At 44.0% G+C, this 18,196-nt stretch overlaps 1 protein-coding gene across 1 annotated transcript in view; it reads left to right on the top strand.

Annotated features, from left to right (window-relative positions):
• The window catches only part of ITCH (itchy E3 ubiquitin protein ligase), an 86,147-nt gene that overhangs the window by 43,995 nt on the left and 23,956 nt on the right, over nt 1-18,196 (top strand). Inside the window, exons 3-7 of the mRNA XM_044296775.1 lie at nt 4,524-4,665; nt 7,148-7,272; nt 9,989-10,117; nt 14,490-14,535; nt 16,358-16,509. Coding sequence (XP_044152710.1) covers nt 4,524-4,665; nt 7,148-7,272; nt 9,989-10,117; nt 14,490-14,535; nt 16,358-16,509 — 594 coding nt within the window. The remainder of the gene's footprint in view (nt 1-4,523; nt 4,666-7,147; nt 7,273-9,988; nt 10,118-14,489; nt 14,536-16,357; nt 16,510-18,196) is intronic.

The raw sequence follows: 18,196 nt of genomic DNA, 5'->3' as shown, positions 1-18,196 counted from the left end.
CCTACTGACTGCGATCTGGGTTACCCTCAGCGCTCTCCTCCCCTCATATTGATTACCTAGCGGTTGTAACTTCCGAGGTACACCCTGTTACTGCATGCAGACCGCTTTGATAGCCCATTCTATAGTCAAGCCCTTGGGTTGTAAGTAGTGTTGAGCGAACTTGTGGTTTAAGTTTGGCGTCTAAAGTTCGGGTTATCGAAGAATCGCGTTATGGATTCTAAATTCCGTTATGGTCCGTGGTAGCGGAATCCATATCGGGATACTCTGATAACCCGAACTTTATTCTGCTTCTTTCAAATTAATATGTTTGACTGGGTCTCCCCCTCTCCATCTATTTCTCACCAACTCCACTCCCAATAATCTCACACCTCTAGGGTTCTTTCCATGATGAGTATCTGGTCCCTTTTTTTTGATATTCTGGACATGTTCCCCGATCCTTGTTTCCAGTTTCCTTAATGTTCTACCCACGTACTGGAGTCCACATGGACATTCCAGTACGTAGATTACTCCGGCACATTCACAAGAAATATCTCCTTAGATTTTTAACTCCTCCTTATCCCCTATATTGGTTCTAATCTTTTCTGTCTCTTTTTTTATTTTTATCTTCTTGCGTTCTATTTCTGCACCCCACGCAAAAACCGCACCATGAGAATGTGCTCCTACTCTTGCATGGCTCGTCATTCATTACGCTGCTGTGAACCAGCTTGTTTCTAATCGTTGGTGCTCTTTTGAAGATGAATAGTGGATTCTTGGGTGACAAGTTTCCCAGTATTGGGTCACTTAAAAGGACCCTCCAGTTCTTTTTAATAATAGGTTTGATCTGGGGACATTTCTCAGAATATTGGGTTAGAAAGGCAAATTTCTATTCATTCTCCTTTTTCTTATGGGCTTGGTTCCTATTTCTATTTCGTTCTAACTCTTCTGTTTTATATTCCTTTTCTTCAGATCTAGTACAGTTTCTATAAATTCTCTGAAACTGTCCCTTCGGAATGTCTCTAACCCAAGGCCCGTAGTGAGAGCTGTTTGTCAATGTAGCCATTGCGATCTGCACTCTTAACGTATGTTCTGCTGTGCAGTTTTCTCAAAAATTTCTAAATCTAAAAGACTAATGGACATCTGGCTAATATTTTCAGTGAATTTGATATTCCAATCATTTTCATTGATATATCGAGTATACTATACTACGTCTCCACATACAGATGCAGTCATCTATATATCTTTTCCACACCAAGGGATTTCTATTGCTGCCATCTATTTGTAGAAAGGGGGCGGTATAGATCTTCTCCCAATGGGAAACTGGTGGAATGCATAGAGAGGACTTCTCCTGGAGTCCTCTCCTATACGTGCATGTGCGCAGGAGTCCTCTGAATGAATTCCATGTCTGGGTCGTGGGCGCAATTTTACAGATCGGAAGAGGACCCATTTATTTCTGTGGGGCCACAAAACATACAGACAGGGCACCGTGTGCTGTCCGCATCCGCACTTCCCTGGCCCTGCAAAAGGGGGAGAAAAAAAACAACGCGTTTACTATGACTTGCTGTGGGCAAAAGCAGCCGGCGTCCTCTTTTAGGTCCATTTACACGTCTGCAAAATGTTCTGCATCCGTTCTGCAATTTTGCGGAACAGGTGCGGACCCATTCATTTTCAATGTGCTGTCCGCATCCGCGCACTTCCGGATCCGCACTTCCGTTCCGCAAAAAAAAAAAATAGAACACAATTGCAGACAAGAAAGGATATTTTCGATGACCGTGCCGGCGATGTGTGGTCCGCAAAATATAGAATGCACATTGGCGGTGTCCGTATTTTTCGGATCTGCAATTTGCAGATCGGCAAAACACATACGAACGTGTGAATGGAATCTGAAGAGCAGGAACAAACTGACTGATGGGTAAAAGTAAGCAAATGGATTCCATCAGGGAAGCCTTTGCCGGGAGGTAATTTGAATGCTTTCAAAAACCTTGGGGTCTGAGTGTTTAGGTGCTTTTCCACAGCAGACATTACACTTTGGTTAGAAGGAAGCCATGCGGTTAGAACTATAAAATGTGATCACACGTAAGAAGTACCACTGAGGGTGTTAATGCGAGATCACAGCCTTCCAGTTAATGACCGATCTGAAAAACATTGGGTGTGTGAATAAATTCCGTCAGTAGTTGGGGGGGGGGGGGGGGACATTAAGTTAAAAACCTGGGTGGTCCTAGTGAAATAACAGGTGCCATGTGACATCATTGTACTATGTTCTGTTGATTATGGGGACCTGTCCGCTCTCCTGACATGCCTATTTTAGTAAATACTTGTATTTCTCTTGAAATAACAATTCTGGAGCGTTTAAGCTTTCCTCTATTATTCCTCCTGAAAATGTATGAATAGATTGAAAACTGAATTTTACCATTCTCCTCAAGGGGTGTGTCTCTACACAGTCTGGCACTGGCAGCACTGTTGGGGTACCACCACGTGGCATGGTCATCTCCCTGTTGCATTGGGTGCAGTGTGCCCATGTAAGCCTCCGCGGGACCTAATTAACCTGAGACTGCATTGTTAATGCTCGCACGCCGCCCACAATACTGCACAGCCATTAACAATGCAAACCAACTAAACAGTACAGTCTGATTAGTTTAATTAGGGTCCACTGCGGCCCGTACAGTTGCGTAGTACTTGACCAAAGCGCAGCCAGCTTCGCAACCGTGCTTTGTGGTCGTACCCTCAGACTATGTAGGAACACCCCCCAAATTAGTAACAAAGAGTTGTGAGTTTATTCATAAATTTCTAGGAGCAGTAGTAGAGGAACTGCACAAAGCAAAGATGTGAGAAGATTGTCCAGAATTATTACACGTGGAATGCCAATCCTTACTGAATTAATATTTAAGGTCAAAGATATATGTAAGAAAAAATCTGAAGCTCCAAGCATTCCTGTTCCTGGAAATCTTGACATCACATTCTAAGTAAAGGTCCATTTCAAGTCCTTGACAGTCGTCAGATTTTCAGTACCACAAATCTCAGTGCAGTGCCAAAGGGCTTTATTTCAGTTTGAGATGACAGAATTCACAAATGTGATTTTCTAACATATACAGCCGTGAAACAGGAGATCTGTTAATTGGAAAAAATCGGAATTGGCCTTGTCACCAGAAGTACACACTACGGTGAAAAAAATAATCTGATTGCTGCAAAGCTCGGCATGCAGTTATGTCTCAGGCAGATATGTAAGTTCTTACAGGTGTGTTCTGATATTAGACACTAGGTCATGTCACATGGGGCGTAAAAGTGCTTCCCCCACTATAAAAAGGCTCTCAGAGGCTACTTTTGGGTAGTGTACTTCATGATGAGAGATTATTGACTGCTAGACATGCCTCTACGACGTACTTGGGGGCATTTTGCCAAGTTGGCAAACTTTAAGAGGAAACACATCGAGAAGCAGGATGGTCGTTTTGGCAAATTGCCGTTGTTCTGATGTAGGCATTGGGGGCTGTGGTTACGTGAGGGCACGCACACATGAAGTACAGGCTCCAGACAGACCACCAGTAGAGAGGATTGTTTTATCTGCAGGTCCCACAGTTTAATTACCCACCATCCAGACACTGGTGGCACCTTTTATTGCACACCCATGTCTTTGCCCAGACCAATTCCTGGTGCTTAGCAGAAGGAAATTCGGTGTCACGGTGCCCATTCCGTGTCGTGCCATTGACAGCCAGATACCATTGCCTTCTTGGGTTGCATCGGGTATCAAACTTTCAATACCAAATCGATACTTTTTCACCCGGTTCGATACAATACCGGGATTTAAATTTATTTTTTCAAAATGTTTTTTTTTTTCAATAAAAAAAAAAAATCTTTTCTTATTAGAGGATATGGCGATCCATGGTATCAAGTATTGCAATACTTTTTTATGGTATCGAAATCAAATCAAAATTTGGGTATCGTAACAGCCCTATTGCCTTCGTTTCCAGTGGTTTTGTGAACGAGAAGCCTGGACTGGAAGTGTATTGTCTTTAGTAAGAAATCCAGGTTTGTTGGGGTCCCACGACTGTCAGGATCGAGTATGGAGCCCTTCAATCTAGTCTTGTATCCAGGCTAGAGGTCCTCGAGCCTCCTTTATATCACCATTACCTTCACACATAGGACATTTGATTCCATTCCAACATACACTCACTGACTCTACCACTTAGGCCGAATGCACACGGCCGTGTTCCGCGGCCGAGAGCGGTCCGTGGTAACACTGCCTGGATTCCTGTTCAGAGCAGGAGCGCACGGCGTCATTGGTTGCTATGACGCCGTGCGCTTCCTGCTGCCGCCGCCGCAGTACAGTATTTTTATGCCAGAATTATTGTGGCGCATCTTAGACCTCACCCTTTCCTGCTAAACTCTTCCTCCTTGTGGGGCATGATGATGGGGGGGGGGGGAAGGTGTAAAAACCCTAAATGTGTCAGTTTGTGCCACTTTAGACAGGTTTTTGGTGTAGACACATTAATAAATCTGGGCTGTTTTCAGTTTTGAAGAAAATGCATAATCCTTATTTTTCTCTATTCTAGTCATATCTGCTAAACTGAAAGACAGCAGAAAGAACTGGTTCGGCCCAAGCCCGTACGTGGAAGTGTCAGTCAATGGACAATCAAAGAAAACTGAAACCCGGAACAACACGCACAGTCCCAAATGGAAGCAGCACCTCACTGTGTAAGTAGCGATCTATACGGATGAGACGACACAAACATGGAGACACCTGTGCAATCTATTACAAGTGGCGCTGCGCAGCAGTCTAGTATTGTGTGCGCCAGTTATCTTTAAGCTTTTGTGTGTTGGGTTCAGTAGTTGTGGAGTTTAATGAGGACATGTTACCACACGTTTCATGTCTTTCTTAGTAAATGTGTTCCTCAGCAAATAACATTTCTGTAGCTTTTTTTCTCTAGAACTTTGTGTTGTGGGATTCCTCTGTTATTCTTCCTTGAAATTTGTGAATAAAGTGATCAGTTATGGAGGGTCCCTACTTGGGCTACTTTCATACTAGCTCTAGAGAACCGGCAGGCTGTTCCAGCAGCCCTCTGACACGGGGACTGGTTACGCAGAGTTGTCCATTTATTCATAAACTTCTCGGAAGGATAACATGGCACAATGCAAAGCTCTAAGAACAGCGCTGGCTCAGCTATTTCTGTTTGCCCCATAGAGATGAATTGGAGCAGTGGCCGCACAAGCGCAATGCGCTCCTATTCACTGCCATGGGGAGAGTGCTTGGTGGTGGCCGGACCCGGTCCTCCGGCCACCACTTTCTCCGCTCCGTTCTCGGTGTAGGTGAGGGTCCCAAAGGTGGGACTCGCACCTATCGGACAATAGGTGCATATCCTAGCAATATACCCCCTTAACTGAAAAGGAAATCAGATTATTATTTTATTTTTATTTTTTTAAGAAAAGCCCATACTTACCAATAGAAGGTTTAAAACTCCAGGTCCCTGCAGGCCGCTGAGAGGCCACTAATTCATATGAGGGAGACTGTGCAGGTTTGATGAGCATCCACTCAGACACCTTATCCCGTGCCAGTCACACAGTTAGTTATTTGTAGTGCACTACGCTGGTTGCCAGCCTCCTGGTCATGCCCATCCTGTTAGATCTGGTGGGTTGTGAGCCTGTGTATTTTGGCCAAAATGTTAGATAATACCTAGTGTAGATCATTATTGCAGGATGCAGCCTGGTCTTATGATTTTGGGGGAGAACAGGGTGTCAGTGCTTTTGGGGTGTGCTTATATGGTGCTGGCCATGCCTGCCTGGTTTAATGTAAGGGTATGACCAAACAGCGAGGTTGTGTTGTGACACAGCCACACAGCGATTGAGTACTGTTCAGCGGTATGGGCTGCAGCTAGGCCCTGTAACACTAATGCAGACTGCATTGTTAGTGGCAGCTAGGCACCTGCCATACTGTGTGGCTGTTAGCAATGCAGATGGACTAAACAGTGCACTCCTCATTGGTTTAACAGGAGCCAGTTGTCAATTGTACATATGCTGGCTGGCAAAGTCGGAACCATGACATGATCATGCTGTGCTGTTGTACCCTTAGCCAGCATGGTGCACTACACCTAACAGTGTGACTGGCACCTTATCTCTGTTCATTTAGAATACTGATCGGCCACCACCTCATGGAGTGGGGGTTCATCATAGACCATTATAACCTTTCGGAGTCCTGCAGTGAAGTGGTATTTCAGCCTTGTATTAGTAAGTATGGCCTTTTCAGAGACGCTGTAAATTTGACTTGCTTTTCAGAGGAATATTATTATTTTGGACATGTCCAAAGTCACAGTAAGTAACTTTCAGTATAGTTTATCTGAATAGTAATCTGTAATGTTACCAGGCTTCTAATATTAATGACTGGATAGGTCATCAATATCAGATCGGCAGGGGTCCGACACCTGGCAGCCCCCCTACCCCCTCCAAATCAGCTGTATGAGGAAACCGCACGCATAATGTGCATACGCCGTCTCGCTTCCTGCTCTGCTTTGCCGTAGACAGCAGCAAGAGAGATGGGAGATGGCACATACACACTGAGCCCACCATCTCCTCATACAGCTGATCGGCGGGTTGTTGGACTCCCGCCGATCTGATATTGATGGCCTATCCTGAGCATAGTTCATCAATATTAAGCCTGGGGAACCCGTTTAAAGCGTCCTTAACCTTTCAAAAAAAAGTCTCTGCACTCAGACCCTCACAGGTCAAAACTTTTGATGCCTCTATGAAATATCAAAAGTTTTTTGTGAAAAGTTATTGTGACACTTTTTAATACAAGGCAAAAAAATAATATATATATATACACACACTTTTTTGCAGCCCGAAGGCCAATTTCACACAAGCGTATTTAATGCAAGAAATATGCATGTGTGAGAGACATTGTCCTGAAAGCTGCTTTTGTGACATGCTGTGTGTGCCTGCCTGACCTTAACTCCAAGGAATTGTACTCCGATAATGCTGTCAGTACAAATCATTAGAGTTGAGGTCAGGCAGGAACACACAGCATTATAAATCATTATAATGCTGTGGGTCCATGTCACAGAAGCAGCATTCAGGACAGGATATACCTCTCATACACAGAGCGTCAATAATTTATGGTTGGCACCTTGTTATTTGTACATATTTTGTGTATTAAGATTTTTTTTTTTCTTGCTTCCGTTTGCAGCATTGTTACCCCATTCAGTGTGTTAAATTTCCGCGTATGGAGCCATCAGACTTTAAAATCAGATGCCCTCCTTGGCACCGCATCGCTGAATTTGCAGGAAACCCTACTTGCTAATAACATGAAACGTGAGTATGCCTCCTACTGTTGACGTGACATTTCATGTGAAGGAGGAACAGCAGGGGCTTTCCAATCCTGGTGCTGCCTTTTGTTTCATTTGTAAAGTTCCTTCAGATGTTATCAGGTTGAAGTAATCGCCTGGTTGCTCTAACACTGCCCTACAGTAGTGGCTCATAAGATCCATCTGACTACACGGAAACGCTGACCCATAGCTATGAGAGACCTGGTCCCCTGGCATCTCTCTTCTAGTGTCGAAATTAAAAAGAACCCAATTGGAAGCTTGCATCCTTATTGTATTTACCGTCTCAATATTCCTCCAGAACCCTAGTGCTCTCTTACAGGGTAAGGCCTCATGCACACGACGGTAGTTTCGGCCCACAACGGGTCCGCGGTCTGTTCCGCGGCCCTGCAAAAAGAAAAAGTTGCCTATTCTTGTCTGCAAAACGTACAATAGGACTTTATAACAAAGGGGAGAACGTGCAGATCTGCAAAACGTGGAACACACATGGCCGATATCCGTGTTTTGCTGTGAAAACTCATAGTTGTGTGCATGGATGGGCATAGCTCTATCTAGCTTTGCACTCAGATGCTAATTACTAGAAGGCAGTTAATTCATATGCTGCTCAAATATTTTTAAAATTGTTAAAAATAGAGAAAGTAGCAAATAATCCACACGGGGAAAGTCCTTCAAGCTCCACGCCTAGGAAACTCCTCTATCCAACACTCCTGTAGGTAGTCAAGGAATCCCAGCCGTAGTGAAGCTCAGACGTCCACCGTATAGTAGAAAAGTTTATTATACTTACAGCTTCTTGTTAAAAGCATATAAAATCATGAAAGTGCACACACACAGGTATAATAAACTTTTCTACTATACGGTGGACGTCTGAGCTTCACTACGGCTGGGATTCCTTGACTACCTACAGGAGTGTCGGATAGAGGAGTTTCCCAGGCGTGGAGCTTGAAGGTCTTTCCCGTGTCACCAATTAACCTTGTATCGTGAAAGGAGGAGGTGTCGATAGCAGCGCGGTCCCCTACTTTGATGAATTGTCTGTTCCTCTGATTTTACCCAAATCACATTGAGGATCTGCAGCGCAAGAATACAGCTACGTATCTTAGTGACTAATTTTCTACTGTACATTTTGTGGTGTAATGTGCTCAAGTGTTCTGGGGTGCATGTTGTTCAATGAGTCGGGCTGCGGAAGCGTTTTGTAAAAGCGACACTATGTTGGAGAGAGCTAAAACAAAAAATGCGGACAGGACACTGTGTGCTGTCCACATCAGTATATCCATTCCATAGCCCCGCCAAAAAAATAAAATAAAATAGAACATGTCCTATTCTTGTCCGCTTTAGGCATTTTTGCAATGGATCTGCAAAAAAAATAAAAAATTATAGCATACTGATGTTATCCGTTTTTTTTGTGGACCGCAAAACGCATACGGTTGTGTGCATGTAGCCAAAATCTGTGACTTTTCTACGCCAGAACACTGACAGAGCCATAATAAATCTCCCCAACAGTCTGCTGCTCTTTTGTGTCGTGTACTGGTATAACGGACCCCAGCACTGAAGTAAGGTGCTTAAAGATCATCTAAGTTTGAATCATAAAAAAAAAAAATTCAATTAATATATGTAACTCGAATAGAATTTGATCAGATTAGTGTCAGGAGAGGTAAGAGAGGAGCTGCAGACTGAGCCATCGTGTCTGACAGAATTATTTATTTTAAAAAAACAAACAGCACAACGGTACATAAAGTGTTAAAAGACGTCCATAGTCCATGAACCGGGGAGCTTATTGAGCAGCTCCTGTGGCTGACATCCAGCTGGGAAGAGCTTTGTTAGCGTCTGTCTGTCCATCATTGGCTCTCGGTCTACTTCACCATTGCAGAGAACACTTCTGACTCGGACAGCAGGTTCCGATAATGGTTTAACCCTTAAGGCCCCCATACACTAGTGTACTGTACTGACACTCTGTGTTTGGGGACTCTTCCCTGACAGATGACGCCGGGGAAGAGAAAGATCAGGCAAAATAAATATTTTCTGGAAATCCTTTTGTTCTCCCGGGAGTAGTGCTTCCGTCGTGTTCCGTTCCGGATTTACGGACCCATTAAAATTAATGGGTCCGCATCCGTGATGCGGAATGACAACGTAACGATGCCTGTGTATTGCGGATCCGCAATACAGGAACGGGACACCAACGGTCGTGTGAATGAATCCTAAGATGGTAAAAGTCTTTCAAACGGATGTAATACTATCCTCATGCATCTAGTGGCAGTGATGCTGAGCAGTCGGCCAGCTCTTTTTAGGCCTCCTGCACAGAACCGTATCCGTTTTGAGCTCTGCAAATTACAAATCTACAAGATGCGGTCTGTGTGCTTCCCTCAACTTTTGCAGGTCCTACAGTTTTCTTGTCCATAAAGGGTTCTATAATTTGTGGCCCAGCCACATGGATGCAGGCAGCACACGGATGACATCCTTGTGCATTTTTTTTTTTTTTTGACCCATAGAAGAGAATGGGTCCATGTGTGATCCACAAAAAATGTGGATCGGACACGAACCCAAAATAAGGTTGTGTGCATGAGGCACTAAATACAAAAATACACTGATATTGAGTGATTGTTCTCTTTAGCATCTAGGAATGCATTGGTTTATCTTTAGCACATAGAAGTGCATTGTACAGAATTGATTATTTGGATAATAAAATATATTTTGGATCATTTTCATTTCAGTGGAGGAAGTGATTGTGAACTTACAGCTGCAAGGAGACAGAGAGACAGTGGGTGACCTATCAGTGTGCTTGAATGGGTTGCAGGTAGATCCCGAGCTCTTGGCTAATGGAGATGCTACTTCTGTGCCAGGTAAAATCTAAATGTGTTTTTTGGGGGAAAAGGGGGAGGACCAATTTAAAATATTTTTTAAAGGGAGTTTTGGAAATGCTAAACTGCTGTAGGGGCTGGGGAGTAAACTACAAACATACCTTTTTGTAGAATTTTATTATCAGGTGTAGTGTGTTTATGAACATTTATTCTGCCAAGTTCTGCTCTTGCAAGCTCCCAGTGCGGGGTTTCACCGTGAAGCGCCCTCTGCTCATTGAATTGAGCTGCTTCACAGCCCCTCCTTGCTGCTCTGAGTGACTGTAGCATCTCACCAGGAGACCACTACCTGTACTCTTTGCTCCGAGTGACCGCTGCAATGAAGTGGCTCAGTGCAGAGAGCACTCCACAGTGAAATCCTGCCCTGGGCATTTGCAGGAGCAGAACCTGGCACAATTTATATTCACACTATTCCCGATGACAAAGCTCCACAAAAGGTGTGTTTGTATTGCACTTCCCCGCCCCTACTTGGTGCCATCAGCAGTTTAGCATGGTTTAAACTGCTGACAGACTTTTTTTTTTTTTTTTTTAGAGGTTCTCTGTCGGATAAATATACAGTTGAAACTAGAAGTTTACATACACTATATAAAAAGACACATATATGCATGTTTTTCTCAATATCTGACATGAAATCAGAATAAACCTTTCCTATTTTTGGTCAATTAGGATTACCATAATTACTATTATTTGCCAAATGCCAGAATAATGAGAGAGAGAATGTTTTAAGGCATTTTTATTACTTTCTGCAAAGTCAAAAGTTCAATTTCATTAATGTTTGGTACCATCGCCCTTAAACTGTATGACTTGGGTCAAATGTTTTGGATATCCTTCCACAAGCTTCTCACAGTAGTTGGTCGGAATTTGGTCCCATTCCTCTTGACAAAACTCCTAAATGAGCCATGTTTGTTGGTCACCTTTGTCGCACCTGCCTTTTCAGCTTTGCCCATACGTTTTCAATAGGATTGAGATCAAGGCTCTGTGATGGCCACTCCAAATCATTGACTTTGTTATCCTTAAGCCACTTTGTAACCAGTTTGGCAGTATGCTTCGGGTCATTGTCCATTTGGAAGACCCATTTCCGCCCAAGCTTTAACTTCCTGGCTGATGTCTTGAGATGATGCTTCAGTATTTCCACATAATCTTCTTTCCTCATGATGTCATCTATTTTGTGAAGTGCACCAGTCCTACTGCAGCAAAACAACCCCACAACATGATGCTGCCACACAGTTGGCATGGTGTTCTTAGGCTTCTCCCTTTTTTCTCTCCACAAACGATAGTCATTATGACCAAAAAGTTAAATTTTTGTTTTGTCAGACCACAGGACATGTGTCTAAAAATGTAGGTCTTTGTTCCTGTGTGCATTTGAAAACATTAATCTGACTTTGTTTCTTTTGGAGTAATGGCTTCTTCCTGGCAGAGTGGCCTTTCAGCCCATGTTGATACAGTCCTCGTTTCACTGTGGATGTTGACACAATCTTACCAGCTTCCGCCATCCTCTTCACAAGGTCGTTTGCTTTTGTTCTTGGGTTTATATATTTACATGTCGGACCAAAGCACGTTCCTCTCTGGGACACAGAACCCGTCTCCTTCCTGAGCGGTCTGATGGCTGGACATTCCCATCTTGTTTGTACTTGCGTATAATTGTTTGTACAGATGAACGAGGGACCTTCAGGTATCTTAAACTTGCACCCAAGGTTGAGCCAGACTTGTGGAAGTCCACAATTCTCTTCCTGATATCTTGGCTGATTTCTTTAGACTTTCCCATGATGCTACACAAAGAAGCCGTGTGTTTCAGGTGTGCATTTAAATACACCCACAGGTGTGTTTCTAATCAACAAACCTAACAGAAGCTTCCAAACACATGACATCATGTGGGCAGTCCAGAATTGTTTAAAGGCATAGTAATCGTAGTGTATGGAAACTTTTGACTTTGCAGAAAGTAATAAAAATGCCTTAAAACATTCTGGCATTTGGCAAATAATAATAATTATGGTAATCCTAATTGACCAAAAACAGGAAAGGTTTATTCTGATTTTATGTGAGATATTGAGAAAACATGCATATGTGTCTTTTTATATAATGTATATAAACTTCTGGTTTCAACTGTAGATAAATTCCTAAATGTCTTTTAATAATTTATAATGGCTTGTTTACTCTATGGGGCAATCGGTGGAGAAATTAAAATGCAGAACGTGTCTGGTCTCCATTCCTACGCTTCAGCCTGCGAGTACGAGGTGAATTTTATTCCGACAGCTGCCATTTTAATTTCTCCACAGAGTAAGGGTACTTTCACACTTGCGGCAGAGGATTCAGTCAAAACGTATGCAAACTGATGGCATTTGTCAGACAGATCAGGATCCCGATACGTATGACAAATGCATTAAAATGCCGTATCCGTCTGTCCGGACGGATCCAGCATTTTTTTTTTTCCAAATTTTTTTGCAGTCCGCAATGCCGGATCGGTTTTGCCGCAACACTCGGGGCTGGATCTGGCATTAATACATGACAATGGGGAAAAAATGCCGGATCCGGCATTCCGGCAAGTGTTCCTGAATATTGGACTGAGATAAAACCGTAGCATGCTGCAGTATTATCTCTGTCCTGAAAAGTCAAAAAGACTGAACTGAAGACATCCTGATCCATCCTGAACGGATTTCTCTCCATTCAGAATGCATGGGGATGAAACTGATCAGTTCTTTTCCGGTATTGAGCCTCTAGGACGGAACTCTATGCCGGAAAGAAAGAACACTAGTGTGAAAGTACCCTAAGGCTCTATTCATTTTATGCTTAAGGGGGTTGTCTCACCTTGCAATTTGAGCACAGCCTGGACCTATGGCCTCATGCACACGACCGTTGTGTGCATCCGTGGCCGTTGTGCCGTTTTCCGTTTTTTTTTCGCGGACCCATTGACTTTCAATGGGTCCGTGGAAAAATCGGAAAATGCACCGTTTTGCAGCCGAGACCGTGATCCGTGTTTCCTGTCCGTCAAAAAAATAGGACCTGTCCTATTTTTTTGACGGACAACGGTTCACGGACCCATTCAAGTCAATGGGTCCGTGAAAGAACACGGATGCACACAAGATTGGCATCCGTGTCCATGATCCGTGGCCGTAGGTTACTTTCATACAGACGGATCCGAAGATCCGTCTGCATAAAAGCTTTTTCAGAGGTGAGTTTTCACTTCGTGAAAACTCAGATCCGACAGTATATTCTAACACAGAGGCGTTCCCATGGTGATGGGGACGCTTCAGGTTAGAATATACTGAAAAACTGTGTACATGACTGCCCCCTGCTGCCTGGCAGGTGCTGCCAGGCAGCAGGGGGCAGACCCCCCCCCCCCCCCTGTTTTTAACTCATTGGTGGCTAGTGCGTCCGCCCCCCCTCCCTCCCCTGTAGTTAACTCATTGGTGTCCAGTGGGTCCCCCCTCCCTCCCCTGTAGTTAACTTATTGGTGTCAATCGATTTTTAAAGTTAAAAACTCAAACCCTGAAGTTATTCACCGAAGTCCCCCGAGACTTTGGGAATAACGAGTTTCCTTCGCCGGAGCCCGTACATTTGAATGCTGAAATGGAGATGGATTGAAGTTTTGAGCGAATCGACTTTGGATCAAGGATCCCAATTTCAATTAGCTTAAAGGGAACCTGTCCCCTCCAACAAACATCCCAAGCCGGCACCAGTACCTGAGAGTAGCCAGCAGCGTGTTTGTAACGATCATTTTCTTCCTGCAGGCAGAGAAGCAGAAGCTGTAAAAACGATCTTTAATCCCCTGCCGGCGCGCTTCTCTAGTCAGGCTTGAAGTCACGGGGGCAGCGGCCTCCTTGCTTTAAGTCACGGTAAACACGCCCCCTTTCCCTGCCCCCTTGCTGTGATTGACAGCCGGCAGTTCGATAAAGCCAGCCGAACTGTCGTGCATAAGCGCTGTCAATCACAGCGAAGGGGCACGGGGCGTGTTTACCGTGACTTGAAGCAAGGAGGCCGCTACCCCCGTGACTTCAAGCCTGACTAGAGAAGCGCGCCGGGCAGGGGATTAAAGATCGTTTTTACAGCTTCTGCTTCTCTGCCTGCAGGAAGAAAATGATCGTTACAAACACGCTGCTGGCTACTGTCAGGTACTGCTGCCGGCTTGGGATGTTTGTTGGAGGCGACAGGTTCCCTTTAACACTAGTCATAACCAAAGACACAAGCAGTGTATAATGTGATGAAAAAAATAATCTACCCAGGAAAGGAAGCAATATGGACAGTCACAATCTTTATCTGAGCGGATGCTTTCTATTCAGGTTGACATACGTTAGAACACGCAGCTCTATTTTAGGGGAATTAGATTTTTATGGTATTTCTTTATTCTGTTCTTGTGTAGCTTCCACTGATAACTCAAGAGTACAGATGGATGCTGCGGCTGCCAGGTAAGTGCCATGCTACGTGTACAAATGTGAATAGTACCAATAGTGACTGGTTTATGTGCACACGACTGGAGTTATGACTGATATACCAGACTGACGGACTGAAAGTGAAGCTGTCAGCTGAAGAGACCTTGTTACAAATATCAAAAACGTAGATTTCTTGGCAAGTGTTCCTTTTCAGATTTACCCTCTGGTTTTAATAAACTTTTGCCCCCTGTCTCCAACCGTATGAGGGCCGCCTTGTTACTACTGATGCAAGCATTTAGATTATCATCTTCAGTATTATATTTGAGGATATGTTCCGAAGACCTTGTTCACATCTGTGTTAGTTTTTCCACTCTGCTGTCTGATAGGAGCAGAACAAGGAAAACAACTGAAACGCTGGTTAACTTGACAGACCCCAGCTGACCCCATTGACTATAATGAGCTTTGTCAAGTTTCTGCCAGGGAGCCGGGCATTTAACTTAAAAGATAGTGCTGCATGCTGTGCTACTTTGTTCAGCATTTGTTACTCTAATGCAGTGATGGCGAACCTTTTAGAGACCGAGTGCCCAAACTGCAACCCAAAACCCAATTATTTATCACAAAGTGCCAACACAGCAATTTACCCTGAATACTACAGTCCAGTATAGTCTATCTTGCATGTACTTTATTATTTAGCTATAATAGCCTGCCTACATTCAGTGCCCTGCCTGTGCTGCTTATAGTGTGTCCTGCGCTGAATGAATTGCAGGAAAAGTCTAAGACATATTGGTACACCGTAGACTTTTTTCAGGGTGCGGGTGCCCACAGTTAGGGCTCTGAGTGCCGCCTCTGGCACCCGTGCCATAGGTTCGCCATCACTGCTCTAATGGATCCTTCAGTGCAGATAATAATGAGGCCTAAACCTTTTTACTTTCCTTGGAAGTCAGTGTGAGACTCCGCCGCTGTTATAATCAGGATATTCCTCTTCACTGGCAGGAATAAACTCTGAAATACTTTGCCTAACACTCCTGTATTCCTCAACTGATCCTACTGTAAGCTCAGGTTTACGAGACTCCTTTTAGTAAATATATTATGAGATATTTCTAGTCATTTTCTATAGTGAATTTGTAGGCTCCCAAGGTATAATATACTACAAATGGGAAAAGGTAGTATTTTGTCCTGCTGTTTGCCAGAATCTCTGGAGACTCCTTAAAGGGTTTGTCCGATTTTTACTATCAAAGACCTATCCTCAGGATAAGTCCTCAATATCCGATCGGACAGGGATCGATTCCCAGCACCCCTGCGAATCAGCTGTTTGAAGAGAAGGTAGCACACGTACGAGCTCTGCCTTCTTTGCTCTGTTTACCTGCTCGCCACAGGTGCAGCTGATCAGAGGGGGTGGTAGGAGTTGGACCCCCGCCTATCTGATATTGATGACCTTTCCTGAGGATAGATCATCAATAGCAAAAAGCGGACAACCTCTAAATTTCTGCATTTTCTGAACTTAATACCACCCATGTGTACAGCTACCAGTGACGGACAGCTATCTCTGTATACACACTTACACAGAGATTGCTATGATTCACTGATAACGCCTTCTTGTGTACAACTGAAGTCAGAAAAATCAGCGATTTAAATCTATAAATTAAAAGTTTTACTGAATGTTTTCCCACAAAATGAAATATCAATCTGCTCAGCTCCTCCTGCTCTATAATACGCTGCCTGCAGATTACACGTCATATTGTGGTGACCGGTCCTGTTTAATGAATTTATATGTATCTGCACCGTTGCTCTGGTGAATAGTTGTGGCTTTGTTGTATTTGATGGTCCATGTAGCCCTTTAACCCAGATTGTTTTTCAGCACTGATGGCACAGATGGCGCAAGCCCCAGTGAAGATCGCAGATCCAATGGCACCAATTCACCATCGTTGTCCAATGGAGGTTTTAAACCCAGCAGACCACCCAGACCATCGCGGCCACCACCACCTACCCCTCAGAGAACTTCTATCTCAGGTATGGTAAGAAAATTTCAGTTTCAAATCAATGACTTGGAAGTAGTGTTGAGCGAACATGTGTTTTAAGTTCGGCGTCTAAAGTTCGAGTTCAGGTTATCGAAGTATCCCGTTATGGATTCTAAATTCCATTATGGTCCGTGGTAGCGGAATCCATAACGGGATACTTCGATAACCCGAACTTTAGACGCCGAACTTAAAACACAAGTTCGCTCAACACTACTTGGAAGCTGTGATTAAAGGGGTTGTCCGAGTTATGAAAAAAAATATATAGCACTGAAAATCTGATTGGCAGCAATATATAACTGAGCTAAGCAAGTTTTATGCAAAAAAAAAGAAATTATAATAAAAATTTTTTTTTTTTTATATATATTTATTTCCTAATTTCCCTGGTTATTTTCTGGCCCTTTGTTTACATGCAATAACAACCATCTCTGCCCCTCCCCCTGCTCTGCGAAGGGAGTGAATACAAGTACTGCCCTGAGTGACATGTCTGCCTGCTGGGAGACTCAGCAGCATGTTGTATGTGTAGAACTACAAGTCCCATCTGTATAATGACACTGCTAAGGGAGTGGCTACAAGAGCTGCCCTGAGTGACATGTCTGCCTGCTGGGAGAATCAGCAGCATGTTGCATGTGTAGCACTACAAGTCGCACTTGTATAATGACACTGCTAATACACACAGGCTCTTCTCCCTAACTTCTTGTGCAATGCTCTCTAGTCTGTCAGATCCTGTGCCCAGAATTGTCACTGCTGCAGCTAGCCAGTATGTGCAGCTGAGGGGGTTAAGAATCTTAGGAGAGAGAGTAGACGGCAGTGAGGGGGGCGTGGCCAGCACAGTGACATCTGGTTTACAGGCTTGTAAACTAACTTTATCAGAGCAGGGAGAGAAGCTGACATCACAGGTCATGTGACCCTCAGTGAAATCTGACATGTTTTGTTTTTATTACATATGTTAATGGTTACCTTCAGTTAAATAGTTGCATAAATTTTTAGTTTGCAACCTGCTCCTAGTTTCAGATTTTTCTCGTGGCCGTGTCCCACCCAGCAAAACACGCTGGTTCAGTGTGTTTAGGATGTTGCTCTCTTCACCATCTCTCATGTATGAAGACTGCTTAATTCCTGAAATGATTTCCTGCTGATGCTGAAGAGTATATCATTCCCCTCCCACTGCAGAGTCTGCAGTCGGAGCTCTTCTTTCTCATAACGCGGCCTGGGTGATTTTTTTTTTCCCCCCCTGTAAATTGCTTTGTGTTTGCTTTCCTCCTTATCTACAACCCATGTGATGCTTTTCTGCCTCTCCATACGGTGTACAAACTCCTCCCTGCTGCTTTCTTTAAAGCCTCTTGCACACGACGATGCTGTGCACGTCGGGCCACACACGGAACTATTGTCTCGCACTCATAAGATCAAATGAGTGCTGGACAATAGCCCCGCGGGCGGCCAGATGTGCACAGCATCATTGTAATCTATGATGCTGTGTGATCCTGTGCGCACGATCAATGCTGCTCCGGGACATATGGCCCGCTCACGGACCGTATATCTCGGAGGGCATACGGTTGTATGCAAGAAGCCTCATACTGGGGGAAGGGAGAGCACTTAGATTTGTCAAATTCAGCAGCAGCACCAGTCATGTGAAGCAGTTGCACACTCTGCAGATGCGCAATGGTAGCAGCTTCTTACTAAAA

This window comes from Bufo gargarizans, chromosome 6 (assembly GCF_014858855.1).
Source record: "Bufo gargarizans isolate SCDJY-AF-19 chromosome 6, ASM1485885v1, whole genome shotgun sequence".
Classification (NCBI taxonomy): Eukaryota; Metazoa; Chordata; class Amphibia; order Anura; family Bufonidae; genus Bufo; species Bufo gargarizans.
This window is presented reverse-complemented; position numbering and strand designations above follow the sequence as displayed.